Raw genomic sequence first — 13229 nt, forward strand, 5'->3', positions numbered from 1 at the left:
TCCTCAGACTGGCAATCAAAATGGGAAAAATCACATTCATCCAGTTCTGTTCCTGGTATTAAAAGAAAAGTCTTCTTGTTAAAGGAGATGCTGAATAATCAGTTTTTAATGAAGTTCTTACATCATATGTTGTCTATGTAAGAGTGGGAATTTGTGCTTTTTACGTGATCAGTTCTCCAGGTCCAGAGTTCACAAGTGATTTGCCCTGGAGAAAGGGGCTTCTTCTCAACTGCTTTGTCTTTTGCTCTGCCAAGCTGACGTAGGCGAAATGGATGAAGTATACCAGATCACTTCTACTGAGAAGGTCCAGCAGCTGGAACAAGAGCTGGCAGCACAGCCGGCAGAGCTGAGGGCAGAAATAGAAGACAACAGGATACTCCAGGGAATACTGAGTAGGGAATACAGGTAACAAGAATTTCCTGGGGAATGAGGGAGAAAGCGAGATTATAACAATGCATTGTATCTCTTTTTGGGGTTTTTTTTTGGTCACATGTCTATGTAACTCTTCAATTTTGAGACCTGAGTACACACATGGGAGCCAGGAATGGCAGCTTTTTCATTGTGTGTCTATGTCTACCACAGAATTATGGATGAAATAGAAGAGGATGTCAAAACATAAACTAAATTGATTTCACGTGCCCATCGCTAACAGAACTTTAAATCTCCCTAGCATGTCACGTATTTCCTTCTTACACTGAAGAGGAAGTAGCTTCAAACAGAGCACTGGGATGTACAAACAGAATGGTCACATATAATACAGCCACTCTTTCCTTCCTCAGCGATGATAAGATGCAAGCTATGACGATGTACCCAGGTTTGGTGTTATGCTTCAAGGAAGCTGTAGACCGCCTGGAGAATATTTGGAGGAAAAGAGAGGTCAAGAACACTTGAGTAGGACACTTGAAACAGCAAGGAAAGGAGCTGGACTTACAACTCCACTCCATTTTCTCTAGTTTATAAGTCTTCAGACACATGAGATATTGCTGTAAAGATGAAGGGAATAAACTTCTGTTTGTGCTTATGAATAGGACAGAAAATAATGGGCTAAAATTCAAACTTTACAACCATTGTGTTAATTAAATGCTGATATTTGGACTAGGAGATTGCTGACCATCTTTGATTGAAGGTCCTTAAGAGGACAGATGAAAACCCTTAGGGAACAGATTACTTTTCCCTGCCTTGCAGCAATGGAAGGGGTAGATGATCACAGAACCTCTCCTGGTCTTACCTCTTTAGGGCTCTAAAGTGCTCCAGCAGAGTTTCCCATGTATTGCTTTTGCACAAGACTAAGGAGCCCATTTTTTAATGGTTGAGTGTTCACCTATGTTTTCAATTTGCTTGCATTCATTTTATTCAGTTAAATGAAAATGTCATAATGTGTGCTTGCCGTAAGTGTATGGATACATTAGAATTAAAAAATAGTTCTCCTCCAGAAGTTTTCTCAGCCCCTCCTTCTGTGATAGAGGCATATTTGGAAGGAAGTTGTTTAAATTGTGAAGGATGCTTGTCAAGGAGCTCCACTGTGTAGCTGTGGGTTGAAATATGTGCCCAGAGAACTGACAAGGATCCAGATGGACTTTTAAGGGCTTTGACTAAAAAATGGAGGTGGAAGAAAATAGTTTGCCAAAAAATGTTGCCAATGAAAAATATTCTGCTGCTTAAATATAGGGTTTTCATACCATTAAACTTGCTTACAGTTAACTTATCTGAGTCATGTTGTGCCTGACAAATGTTTGGTTAAAACGGCTTTTAGGTAATGTCCTGTTGAACATTTTTTTTCTTTTGGAGTTCTGTTCCAATTCCAAAGGATGCAACTTACTTCAGAAAAGAAAGGGAGGTGATACTAAAGAAAGGCTTACAGGTAGGTACCTATAACATACGCTGGCTTAGAAAAAATATCTTTGCTCTTTACCCCGTAGTAACTTAAAATGAAAATCAGACAAAGTGATACTTTTTTTTGGAATGAAAAGCAGTCTGTAAAGACAGAATGGGAAGGGTTATAATGTTTGCAGAGTACTTAAAGAGCTTATCCTTTCTTTTATTAGAATAATAATATGGACCTGGGTCTGCAGCGTTTGCTTATGTGGCAACTCCCAATTAAATTCAAAGCTTAAACTTTTTTCTGTGTTTACCGTTTTTTCGATATCCTGAAAAAGCGATATATCCAACGTGTGCTGCATTTGCAAGTGACAAAAGCAAAACCTCTTGTCATTTAGGCTGATGCCATGCAGAGGGAGGTAGAGAGCTGCTGGAGAAGGGAGCACACAGCAGCCACTTTGCCTCTGCTGCTGCACCAGGTAGGGCTCCCGCTTGCTGTCAAGACGCAGGAGCTTTCCTCTGGCCCACCAGGTTGCACTGTGCGCATTTGAAAATAAAACCGACATGAGGTGGTGGAGTCACCATCCCTGGATGTATTTAAAAAGCGGGTAGATGAGGTACTTAAGGATATGGTTTAGTGGGTAAACAGGGACGGTTGGACGTGATGATCTCAGAGGTCTTTTCCAACCGAGCGATTCTGTGATTCTGTGAAACTCCTTCCTGAAAACAGGCACGAAAGGCTTAGTGCTTTCAGCTTCCTTGTTTGAGGTGAAAATGTCCTCCTCTTCTGTTTCGTTTAAGAACAGGAATTTAAACCAGGTCAGATGGGCTAGGACAAGGTTCTCCTCCTTCCCTGATGCTTTTTTTTTTTGTACTGTTTTGAACTGTTCTATTATATCTGTGTTATGGCATATTTTAATTTTCATTGTAAAAATGGAGTTCAGTTTTCTAGGCCCAGCGGACTGAATTCTGCCCTTTTCCTTGTGTTAACTGCTTTTTTTCATTCCCACAATAATAATTCCATTGGGACAACTTTGATGGGGTACCCTTCATGGATAAATACAACAGCACAGTGGTCTTTGGTGACTGATTAGCTGTTGGTTTGGTGTTATTCTTGGATGATGATCTAAGCACTGCTTAAATTTCCTATAATGTTAAGCTTCTGTTGTTTACGAATGCATGATTTATTTGGTTATTTCTGATTTTATTCAAGTTTTTTACAGACAGAATTTCTCATCTAGTCCACAGTAAATATTTGCACATGCTTAGATGGAAGAGATTTTGTACACGCAGCAGTGTTATTGAACAGCTTTATCCTCTCTATCAGGTAGGAACCAAAACCTAGGACCTAGAACAGTAGGTGTTCATGAAAAACAATGTGTTAACAATGGCTTTTTTCCACCCGAATAAAATGCTATTTATCTTAAGGGTAATATTTCTCTAGAATTTGTCTATGGACATTGACTCTCAGCTATCTGCCTATGGTCAGTATTTGGGCTGAAATTCCTCTTTCCTCATTGGGTTGGAAATACCATTCGTAAGCATTTAGGAAGGAAAGAAACCTTTGAGCTTACTCTCCAAATAGGATTCCTCATGCAGTGGAAATGCAATGGCCTTCTAGCTACTAAAACAAGAAGATGTGGAAATGCAAAAATGACAGTGTCCCTTTTTCATACATAAACAGCAGTGACTTAGGCACATCATGGAGGAATACAATGATGCAGTTCAGAGGGCTGCAAGACTTTCCGTGGCAAGGGAAGGTTTCCTGACAGGAAAGAAGAATATGGTGAATGTAGTGACATGGGAAGATCTGCTGATTTACACTCGCTGGTTAGTGTGTCACCTACACTCTCTGAAGGGTATTTACTGTTTTCTCCAGATAAGACAAGCATTTTTTTGAACAGTGAAGTGTAATTATGAAACATTCAAGTCTTAGATAAGAAAATAAACCAAGAAAGATCAAATTAAATGTAAAAGAAACTTAGAGGTTTGAAGATAATGAGCTAGACTGTGTATATATGACTTTCAGTTCTTTTAGCAAATTAATTTTACTAGAAAGGAAATACTACAGTGATAAAGCTGAATTTAGTAAGTGAAATAATGAACTCCCTGGGTGCAGTGTAGTGTTGGGGTGCTTGCATTTGAGGAGATTCAGGATGAGATGAAAACTTGGTGACTTTTTTTTTCCGTGTTATTACTGTGATGATGTTTTGATGGAGCAGGACATTGTCAGGAGACTGAGTCATATCAATGACTGATCTGTTGACTTGAGGAGTATTTGTTTATCATCTTTTGAAAACAAATCCTCGTTTTATCTCATTTCTTTAATGATTTTATTATACGAGTGCTACAGGTCACTGAATAAACTTCTGGAATTATATACAATGGATAACTATGGGGTTTTTTTTCTCTTTTGTGTTTTATTTTATTACTAAATTTGCAACTTTATTAATAGTTTGTATGCTATGTAGTGACTGAGAATAACAACAGAAATTTTTTTATCTCCAGGTTCTCCAGCATTTGCCTATTTCTCACAGAATAAATGTGACTGATGAGAAATGTCCTGATGTAGTCCAAGACAACTGGGACAAATTAAGAAGTGCTTTTGACAAGAATTCAGGTATTTTTAATATTGATGTGTTTCCCTGTGCAAGAGTTTTAAGAAAAAATGGTGAGAAATTATCAGGTTTCCTTTAAAACTGCAGGTCCTAGAGATAATGCATTTGTTGATGTATATTTTTTGAGAAAGGTCAGCAGTGCAAATGTTGCCATCCTTGGTTTGTATGCTTGAGAAATGTGGAGTGTGGCTTTTAAAGTCATCAAGAATCCTGGAAATCTGATGTACAAATACCAGAACATGGAGCTCTGCATCTGCGGCGGTTGGTCCTCTGGTCTCTGTTCCCTGGTCTGCAGGAACAGATGATTCAGAAGGACACTTGTGGGATCAACTTGGTGGAGAATCCGGGATGTTGTCCTGATTATGCCAAACCCTGAAACTCATCCTTCCAACTTTCTGCCAAAATATAATTTAAAATATTTTTGTGGGTGGCCTGTTTCTGGAGAAACTAAGAGAAGAGAGATATTAAGACTTACACTGAATTATCTCTAGAAAAATATCCTTATGGTTATTTTCAAGTTCTCTTTCCTTTTGAAGGAAGGGAGGGAGTGATGTTGTTTATGTAAAGAGTTACCCTGTGAGTGGTACTTAGCAAGCAAGGCAGCATTCCTGTTGCAGTGTGTTTAAATCCTATGATTTAACCCATGCTTTTATGGACAGGGTGGGAACAGCGTAGAACTGTAGGAGCTCACAGGATTGTCTCTGTAAAAGCACAACCTGGGGACAGCACTCCTGGGGACGAGGCAGGGTCCTCCTTGCAGTTGGGAGAAGTGGACTGACCAGAGTAGAGGAACGAAAAGGGTCTGTGACTTGTCCTCCCCATCTCCTTTCTCCACTGAAAATCTCTACCACTAGGGATGTACTTGTGGGTCTGCACAGGGAAGCAAGGCACAGACCTGGCCTGCAGTGTCACTGCCCAAGCAGTGACAACTAATTGGGAACAGTGCTAAGGAAAGTGCAGATTCACCTGGAACAGGCAAGGGGCCTTTAGCCCTTAGTTAGTGGTCTAACTAAGCTCTAACTGGTCTAACTGGCTCTGCTGGTGCAGCCCTCCTTCACTCCTTCAGCCTGAAGGGACACCATGGTGGAGAGATACAGCAGCATTGTTTCAGGAGTACAGCGCTACCAGTGTTAAGGCACAGGGAGAAGAGGGTTATCTCTTATCTCCAAATGGAGCCCCTTGAATAGGCTACATTTCTCTTATATGAGCAAGATAGGAGAGGAAGGGATGATCCATGATCTCGGATAGGATGGGCTAATGAGGTGGGTGTTGCTGTGAGGAAGAGTGCAAGCCTTACAATGTTACAGAGTTCACCTGAGCCATTCATTTTGCCTTGGAGTAGACCCTTACTGGTATTAAAATAAACAACTCAGAAGTGCTCCAGCTCACTTTGATCTTCAGTATCTAGTTATCTAATATTTGAGGAACAGTATCATATTACCATCATAAGCTTCATTCATCCTCTAGCTAGATCTGAGCTTCATAGATGAAATGACAGAATGATTAAACAAGACATTAAAGACAAAGCTGAAATAAAGTATGGAATAGAAACGCAGATGGCCCTTTATTGCTGAAACAATAAGATAATAAATTAGATTACATGTAGTTCCACTAAACCTCAAGAGTTTTGCTGAACTTTAGCAAACTGTAACTTACCTATTAGAATCTTTGTGTGTATCAGCAGTATCTACCAGTACAAAGTAAAGGAGAATCAGTTGACAATTATTTGGACTTTAAAAAATCTTTAGAAAAGTAGTAGCAGAAAAAGTGCTGCTGTTTGCTATACTTTGGCCTAAGATAAAACCCAGCCAACCAACCAACCAACCAAACCTCCAGTGTTAAATACACCTATCCAAGAGCTGAAAAAAAAAGAAGAAAAGAGGGCAAAACTTACAGGAACATAGTAGTTTTGGCTCTTCAAGGATGAAGGAGTACTGATATCCTTCAAAGCCTTGAGCAAGCCTGAGATGAGGTAAAGAAGGAGGGGGAAACATTTCAGTTCTTCTGAAAATGGGTGCTGTGTTGCCACCAGACTCTTCAACACTGACACCAGGCCAAACTCAGCCATCCCTAGTACACCCTTGTTTTAGAAGTTCATGACAGCAGTATCATGCCAGAATCAAATACTGGAGGAGTGATAACCCTGAAACAATAACATACTTGAAGTTCTTTTGGCATGTGAAGATTTGGGAAGTATGTGTGTCAGAAGAATGTTGTACCCTCTGAGCCAGGTCTCTATTCAGGCAGTAGGATGTGTTAGCTGGTGTCCTTTCCATGCTGGAATATAGGCACTCCTCCAAGGACTGGAGGGGTGCCCTGACCTGCAGCAGCTGTTAGTATTTTGGTTGAAGGCCCTTCCTGGAAAGAAAAATGAAAATAAAATCCATAAGATGTGGGTTCCCCCCTCCCATCACATTCCATTATCTGACATATTTCTGCTTCAGGACAAAAAAAAAAGGCGGGAATTACATCATTGCATGGATGCAAAGCAAAGGGCACTGACAGCATTGCTTACAGTCATCTTACAGTCATGTTGCTTAAAGTGTTGATGTTCCCCAGCTGATCTGACGATGGCTTTTTGCAGAATCCTTCCATAAGGACACTGGATTCACTTTGCCCTGGCACAGCACTGAAACTGAGGACCTGAAACCTCAGCTCCAGCTTCTGCTTTCTCACTTTGACATTGACTACAACCTTAAGGATCTCGAGAACTCAGCTGATGAGATGGAGCTCTTTCCCCTGGTAACTGAAATTACTTCTCAATATTTAAAAGAAAAAGGAAAAAAAGATAAAAATAAAGGAAAAAAGTCTTTAAAAGTATGGAAGGAAGTTCTGTTTATTTTAAGTCAGTGTTTTGCACCATAGAAAAACAAGATTGTGGGCATTTTTGCTATTTACGGGAAGCAGCAGAGAAGCCCAGCTCTTCCCACTAACTGCTGATATTCGTATTTTCAGCATCATGGCTCTGAATCCGCACCTTTGTTCTGCCAGCTCTCGTGCTTTTTGTGGGTTTTTCTCGAGTTTTCCTGCCCTCGTTTGGTGTCTCCCTGAGCTGTGGTTCTTCCACTAGAGGTCGGCTGTGACACACCATTGCCCAGGACCTCGCTGAGCCTCTGCAACTCGGGGGTTACTGTCAGGAAAACTCTGGGTTTTGGCTTTTCTGTCACCCAAAAGGCAGAACAAACCAAAAATCTCTACCGCGTGTCCAGGGTCCAAGGGATAGCAGAGATGTTAAACAAAAATAACATACTACTTGTAAATAAATGGCTTGCCTTACAAATCGCACTCTGTATGAGAACAGGTGGTTCAGCCTTAAAGGACAAAGGTTTGGTTGCATAAACTGGTCTGTAAGACTGTCGTTAAATTAACATTTGACTAGTTGAGCTCAACTCACTGAACAATCTGAGATAAGCACAGGCAGATGTGTTTACACAACCAGGCAACGATGTAAAGTACTTTCATAGTAGGGTGGCAGTGGCTTACTAGATTTTTAACAAGATTTTCAAAATACATCTTCTAGGCTAATGCTATTCCCACCAAAGCCAGTGATAATAAATTTTCCATTGACTTTGACTGAGAGATAGTGTTTTTTGGAAATCCTGCTCTTCTTTTCAGAGGCTCCAGTGTTAACAGTTGAAATTGTGTCTGCTGGAAAGAAAAGACAGGACCAGAATGTCTCCTTTGATGCTTTATCACTCTTTTTTTCCAGACAATATACAGTATTACTTTGCCATAGGATTTAATATCCGGCTTGGGAAATTTGTAACAGTATCATCTCCTTTTATGCTTTAGGTTGTCCAAAAATTTAGAAGAGTCTTCTGCAAGCAGCAAACAATGAGAATGTTTCCAGTTTATGGCACAGAGGTTTCTCGGTCAGAGAGCTGGGGTGTGCTAGATCCAGCCAGGGCTTAAGAAGAGAGCCAACTGGATCCCTTTTTTAAAGGTAATTATGAGGAACTTTGCTTTTTCAGTTATGTTAGTCAGGATGTACCAAGATACATTTCAGCAATTATATTCTAAAATGTATCTTTTAATAAAGAGAGTGATGATTTTTGAATAATTCAGGCCTTATGAAACTACTTTTTTCTGGATAGTCAAAAGCACCTTTTCATGTCTGTTCAAAATAAAAAGTGAATGTCTTGCACTTTCCTTACTAAATATTGCTTCTTATACCAAAACCATGTAGTGATATTAATATGTTTTGTGGTTACTTTTATGTCAACCAGATTAAGCCTAAAGTAGATCCTTGGCAGCAAAAGCTTTTGATAAAACTAAAACAATGGAAGAAAGTGGATAAGCTGATGGAACTTCATTCAAAATTTGTAGAGGTTATAACTTAGTTATTTAAATTAAAGTTATTTTAATTTATTTATTGGACACTTTCAGGAAAATTGAAATGTCTTGAGAAAGGTTGCCTCAGCTTTATGCATCCTGTGTATATGCTCAAATTCATTAAAGACCCATTACTAAGAAGCCATAGGTGTATTTTTCCATTTCTTTCTCAGTTCAGTGGTTTCAAAAGGAAGCTTGAACACTTGCATAAATATTCAAAAGCTCCAAAGTTCACCTAAGTCAGGTCAGAATCAGCCCTGGAATTTGTGTCAAAGTGATTGCTCAGAACAGCTTTCTTGTAATGTGACCAAGGTTCAGGCCTGTGGTCAAAAGGAGAGATGCTCCAATAGTGAGGTGCAAGTCTCAAACTTAGTAGGACACAATGTATAGACTGCCTGTGCCCCAGGGAATGCTTACTGAGTGTCTCTGTATTTTGGTTGCAGCTTTACCAGTTCTCTTTATTCTGGTGATATATTTTCATTTTTGGCCATTTTGAGAATGTCCTGCAAGCCAGCTCTGTCTGGGCTGCCTGTCAACCAGCCTCCCTGAAAAAATGGCAGTGTGCATTCACAAATCAGGCCTGCTTTGCATTCAAAAGGAGCCTGAGGCACCCCTAACACCTCGTATTATGGTCTTGCAAAGGGACAGGGTCATCTGTGAAAAGCAGTATTCACTTGTTCTAATTGCATCTTATTCACTGAGTGAACCCCGCAGGGCTGACTTTCATATGTCCAGTAAGCTCTGCTCCTTCACACCGGCTGCAAAGGCATGCATGGACTGCAGGGTGTGATAGGCTGGTCAGGTGTACTGGAGTCTTGCCACATTTTTCCAGTTAAATTTTAGCAGATCTGGTATTGTCATCTGTACAACCCATACGACAGGAGTTCTGTCCCTTGCAGAGGATGAGGAAAACTACACTTGAGTCCTGCACTTGGGTCACAGCAACCCCACGCCATGCTACAGGCTTGAGGAAGAGAGGCTGGAAAAATGCCTGAAGGAAAAGGACCTGCAGGTCCTGGACCAGTTGAGAGCTGACTGAATAGGAGCCAGCAGTGTGCCCACATGGCCATGAAGGCCAACAGCATCTTGGCTTGTACCACAAGTAGTGTGGCCAGCAGGAGTAGGGAAGTGATTGTTCCCTTGTACTTGGCACTGGTGAAGCTGCACCTTGAATACTGTGTTCAGTTTGGGGCACCTCACTACAGGAAAAACATTGAGTTGCTGGAGCATGTCCAGGGAAGGGCAAGAAAGCTGGTGAAGGGTCTAAAGCACAAATCTGATGAGGAGTAGCTGAGGGAACTGGGGTTGTTCAGCCTGGGGAAGAGGAGGCTGAGGGGGCACCTTATTGCTCTTGACAGTGCTAGGTTAGTGGTTGGACTTCATGATCTTAGAAGGTCTTTTCCAGCCTAAATGAATCTATGATTCTATGACTTGAACTAATGCCCTTAAGATGGCAAACTGCTATGAAAGAACTGGATCTGTATAAAAATCTGTCAGCAAAACTGATCTGGCAATCAGAGGCTGAGATTACTGCCTCATCACCCTGCCTGCAGCCTGAACACTATGAGTGTAGTGAGCCTGAAGCACCATGAACAATAAGGACATCTTGTGGTTAGACTCCCAGTTTTACACAGGAATCAGAGCTTTTGTTGAGGCAAACTACCCTGTGGCTTGGGAAAGGGAAACTGGAGGCTCCTTGCTTACCACTTTGCTCACCTTTCACAAGTCTCTTCCCACTACTTGACTTCTGATTTTGTCTAACAGGCCCCAAAATAAATATCACTCTGAGGGAATAAAGATGTTTGGCAGTGGAACTCTGGATGGTAATGGTGTTCAGTAGAGAAGCAGTAACAGATCAGAAGTTGTTGACTCCCAACCAGTAAGAAAGTAAATGAAGGAAATGCTTGGGAAATGAATGGAAAAATAATTTCCATAGGTTTTCTTTTTAATTTATGTTTTTATTAAAGGCTGCATGCTCCCCTGCCCCTCCCCCTTCTAATGATTATTCTTTTTTTCATCCTATGTTAAGCATAGTTCCATTTGTTTTGACTTTTCAGCATCCTATAAAAATCCTGGTCTTAATTCCCTTAGAACTCCTATCAATGCTCTGCTAGAATTCATATCAACATAATTTTACCAATGCAAATAATTACTAAAGCATGGCAATGTTCTTCGAATTATACTTCTGATACAAATGGCAATTAAAAAAACATCCTGTGAGATTAGATGTGTGGTTTAAAAATACTTATATACTGCTTCTGATTTTCTTTAACCTGTTTTTCGGCAGTACTGACTATATATTTAGTCTCCCTGATTCCCATTTAACATTCATTCTTTACTTCTGTGAGTCTCACAATACATTTTAGAGAGAACTCTTTAAACTGCAGAAATCAGAAAGTGGATGTGTGGACTTTGCAGCTGAAGTTGGCTTTACAATATTTTAAATAATTGAATGGATTTGATTTTGATGATGCTCTTGAAAGATTCCCCATTTATGGTTGGTTTTTTGTTTGGTTTTTGTTTGTTTGTTTTGTGGTTTTTTGGTTGTTGTTGGGGTTTGGGTTTGGTTTTTTTTAACTTTAGGACTGAAATGAGCTTTCTTTTATGATCCCTGTTTTCAGACCTTTTCCCCATGCCAGATATTTCACAAAGAAACCATTCTTTCAAGTCTTTCCACAGCATGTAATTTTTCTGGAAAGCCTGGCCAAAAGCCATCGTCACCACTAACAGAAGTAAAAATGGCTTTGCAGCTCACAGACAATGAAAAAAAGATAATTCTCCTTGTTTTTGCAGAATGACTTGCTCACCAAATACTGTATGTTTGGTTTTGGCCAAGAAACACGTACACCTCCTTAAGGGTGAGGGGATTACCCACTCATCAAAAAAAGAAGTGCTTTTGGATTCTTTCTCATCTCTGTATTTCCTCTGTATGCTGTGACAGGCAAGTCCATTTCTGTTTTCACCTTGGAGAGGGGGCAGCAGACAATTTCCCAAATAAGGGAGAAGCAGTAACAAGCGGTGCTGCAGAGGCTCCCTCAATAGATGCTCCGAATTGACTGCAGGATAGGGGCTGACACACTGACTTGGTTGCCTTGTAAATCTTTCATCTGTATTTGATGTGAGTTGAAACAAGGTCTCGGACATAGAGAGGGTGATGGAGGGTCTCCAGGAACACGCAACAGTGGTGTTTGAACCACATCCTGCGTGGTCAAGTTCTGCTGCTTCTTCTTATGCCTCAAGACAGCAGAGCTACCATCATGTCTGGAAGGAGATCTATGCCTGCACTGAGCTCCACCAGGTACTTAGAAGGGGAAATTATGAATAATGATAAATTAAAACCTATAGCAAGTATTTGTCAGCTCTGATAGAGGGGTCCTCTAACAGATTACTGTTTGGATATCACCTTTTTCAAAATTCAATCTCCTGCTACTGCTGCTAAGCAGAACCTGCCCAGCTGCAATGTATGGTTGCGTGCCCAGGATGCATACGTGGTGTCCTCTCCTCCTCAGGGCTCACTAGCTGCCGTGCAACCACTGGACCAGCGCAAGATTGCGCCTACCTAAAAATAGCATGTAGATGTCCCTGCAGCAGGGCTGGGCTGTGGATTTGGCCACAAGAAATACAAGTGCCCCCTAGCATTTACTGGAGAGTGTGGTATTAACAAATGGGTTAGCATGAGAGTATGGAGGAGAGGGAAGGAAGGATAGCAGGATGGCTTGGGTGCTGGAGGCCATCTAGCATCCGAGCACCTGTGGACCTGACAGCAGATGCCTGCCTTGTGCAGGGGCAGGTGTGAAGGCAAGTTCCTCCTCCTGTGGAGGATGTGACATTTGTGGGCATGGCCTTATGGAGGTTTGGTAGCTGCAAGAGCAGAAGCTGTGAGGGATCTTCAAGTTTTGGAGAGGGGCAAAAAAACCACAAACGGCCTAACTGGCAGGGCAGTGAATGAGAAGTAGGACCTACCTCTCTGATATCTTGGAAATTTGTAGTAACTGTGCCATGCCTTGCGTGGCAAGCTCTGTGACTAATCCTCTGAATTTGAAGGTATCCTTTTGATGCAAATGGACTTTGATCACCTATTTGTCTATCGTCCTCCTGACTCAGAAGTTGCTCACAGCTGCTGCTGTAGTGAGTATAAAAGCATTAAGCACAGGATTCTCACATCTCAGAAGTTCCTGTATCTGCAGCCCAGTGCTTCATTTAGTTCACTCTAACTGTGCCTGCCTGTCCCAACTGGTGGTCCCTGGTGGCAAGTCAAGAAAGGACTGAACAATCTCCTTGCTCCACTGTTGTTTTTTTAAAGAAGAAAGGTCTCAGCTGCTGAGGCTGGATGCAGCCTTGATGTTGATGAGAAGTTTTTGCACTCCTGCTCTTGGCCAGGACCAAGCAGAGCAGGGGAAGGGGAACAGAGGGAGAGAGACAGCATTTAGTGCATTTAGTCTCTCCCTATTCCCTCTTTCC

The 13229-nt window shown here is 41.2% G+C and overlaps 1 protein-coding gene across 1 annotated transcript in view; it reads left to right on the plus strand.

Moving 5' to 3' along the window:
* Nucleotides 1-268: 268 nt before the first annotated feature.
* Nucleotides 269-13229, plus strand: part of LOC104548208 (transmembrane protein FLJ37396) — a 53836-nt gene continuing 40875 nt past the window's right edge. The window contains 4 exon segments of the mRNA XM_010194158.1: nt 269-405; nt 1789-1861; nt 4327-4438; nt 7021-7178. Coding sequence (XP_010192460.1) covers nt 269-405; nt 1789-1861; nt 4327-4438; nt 7021-7178 — 480 coding nt within the window.

This window comes from Mesitornis unicolor, unplaced genomic scaffold (assembly GCF_000695765.1).
Source record: "Mesitornis unicolor isolate BGI_N332 unplaced genomic scaffold, ASM69576v1 scaffold36301, whole genome shotgun sequence".
NCBI lineage: Eukaryota > Metazoa > Chordata > Aves > Mesitornithiformes > Mesitornithidae > Mesitornis > Mesitornis unicolor.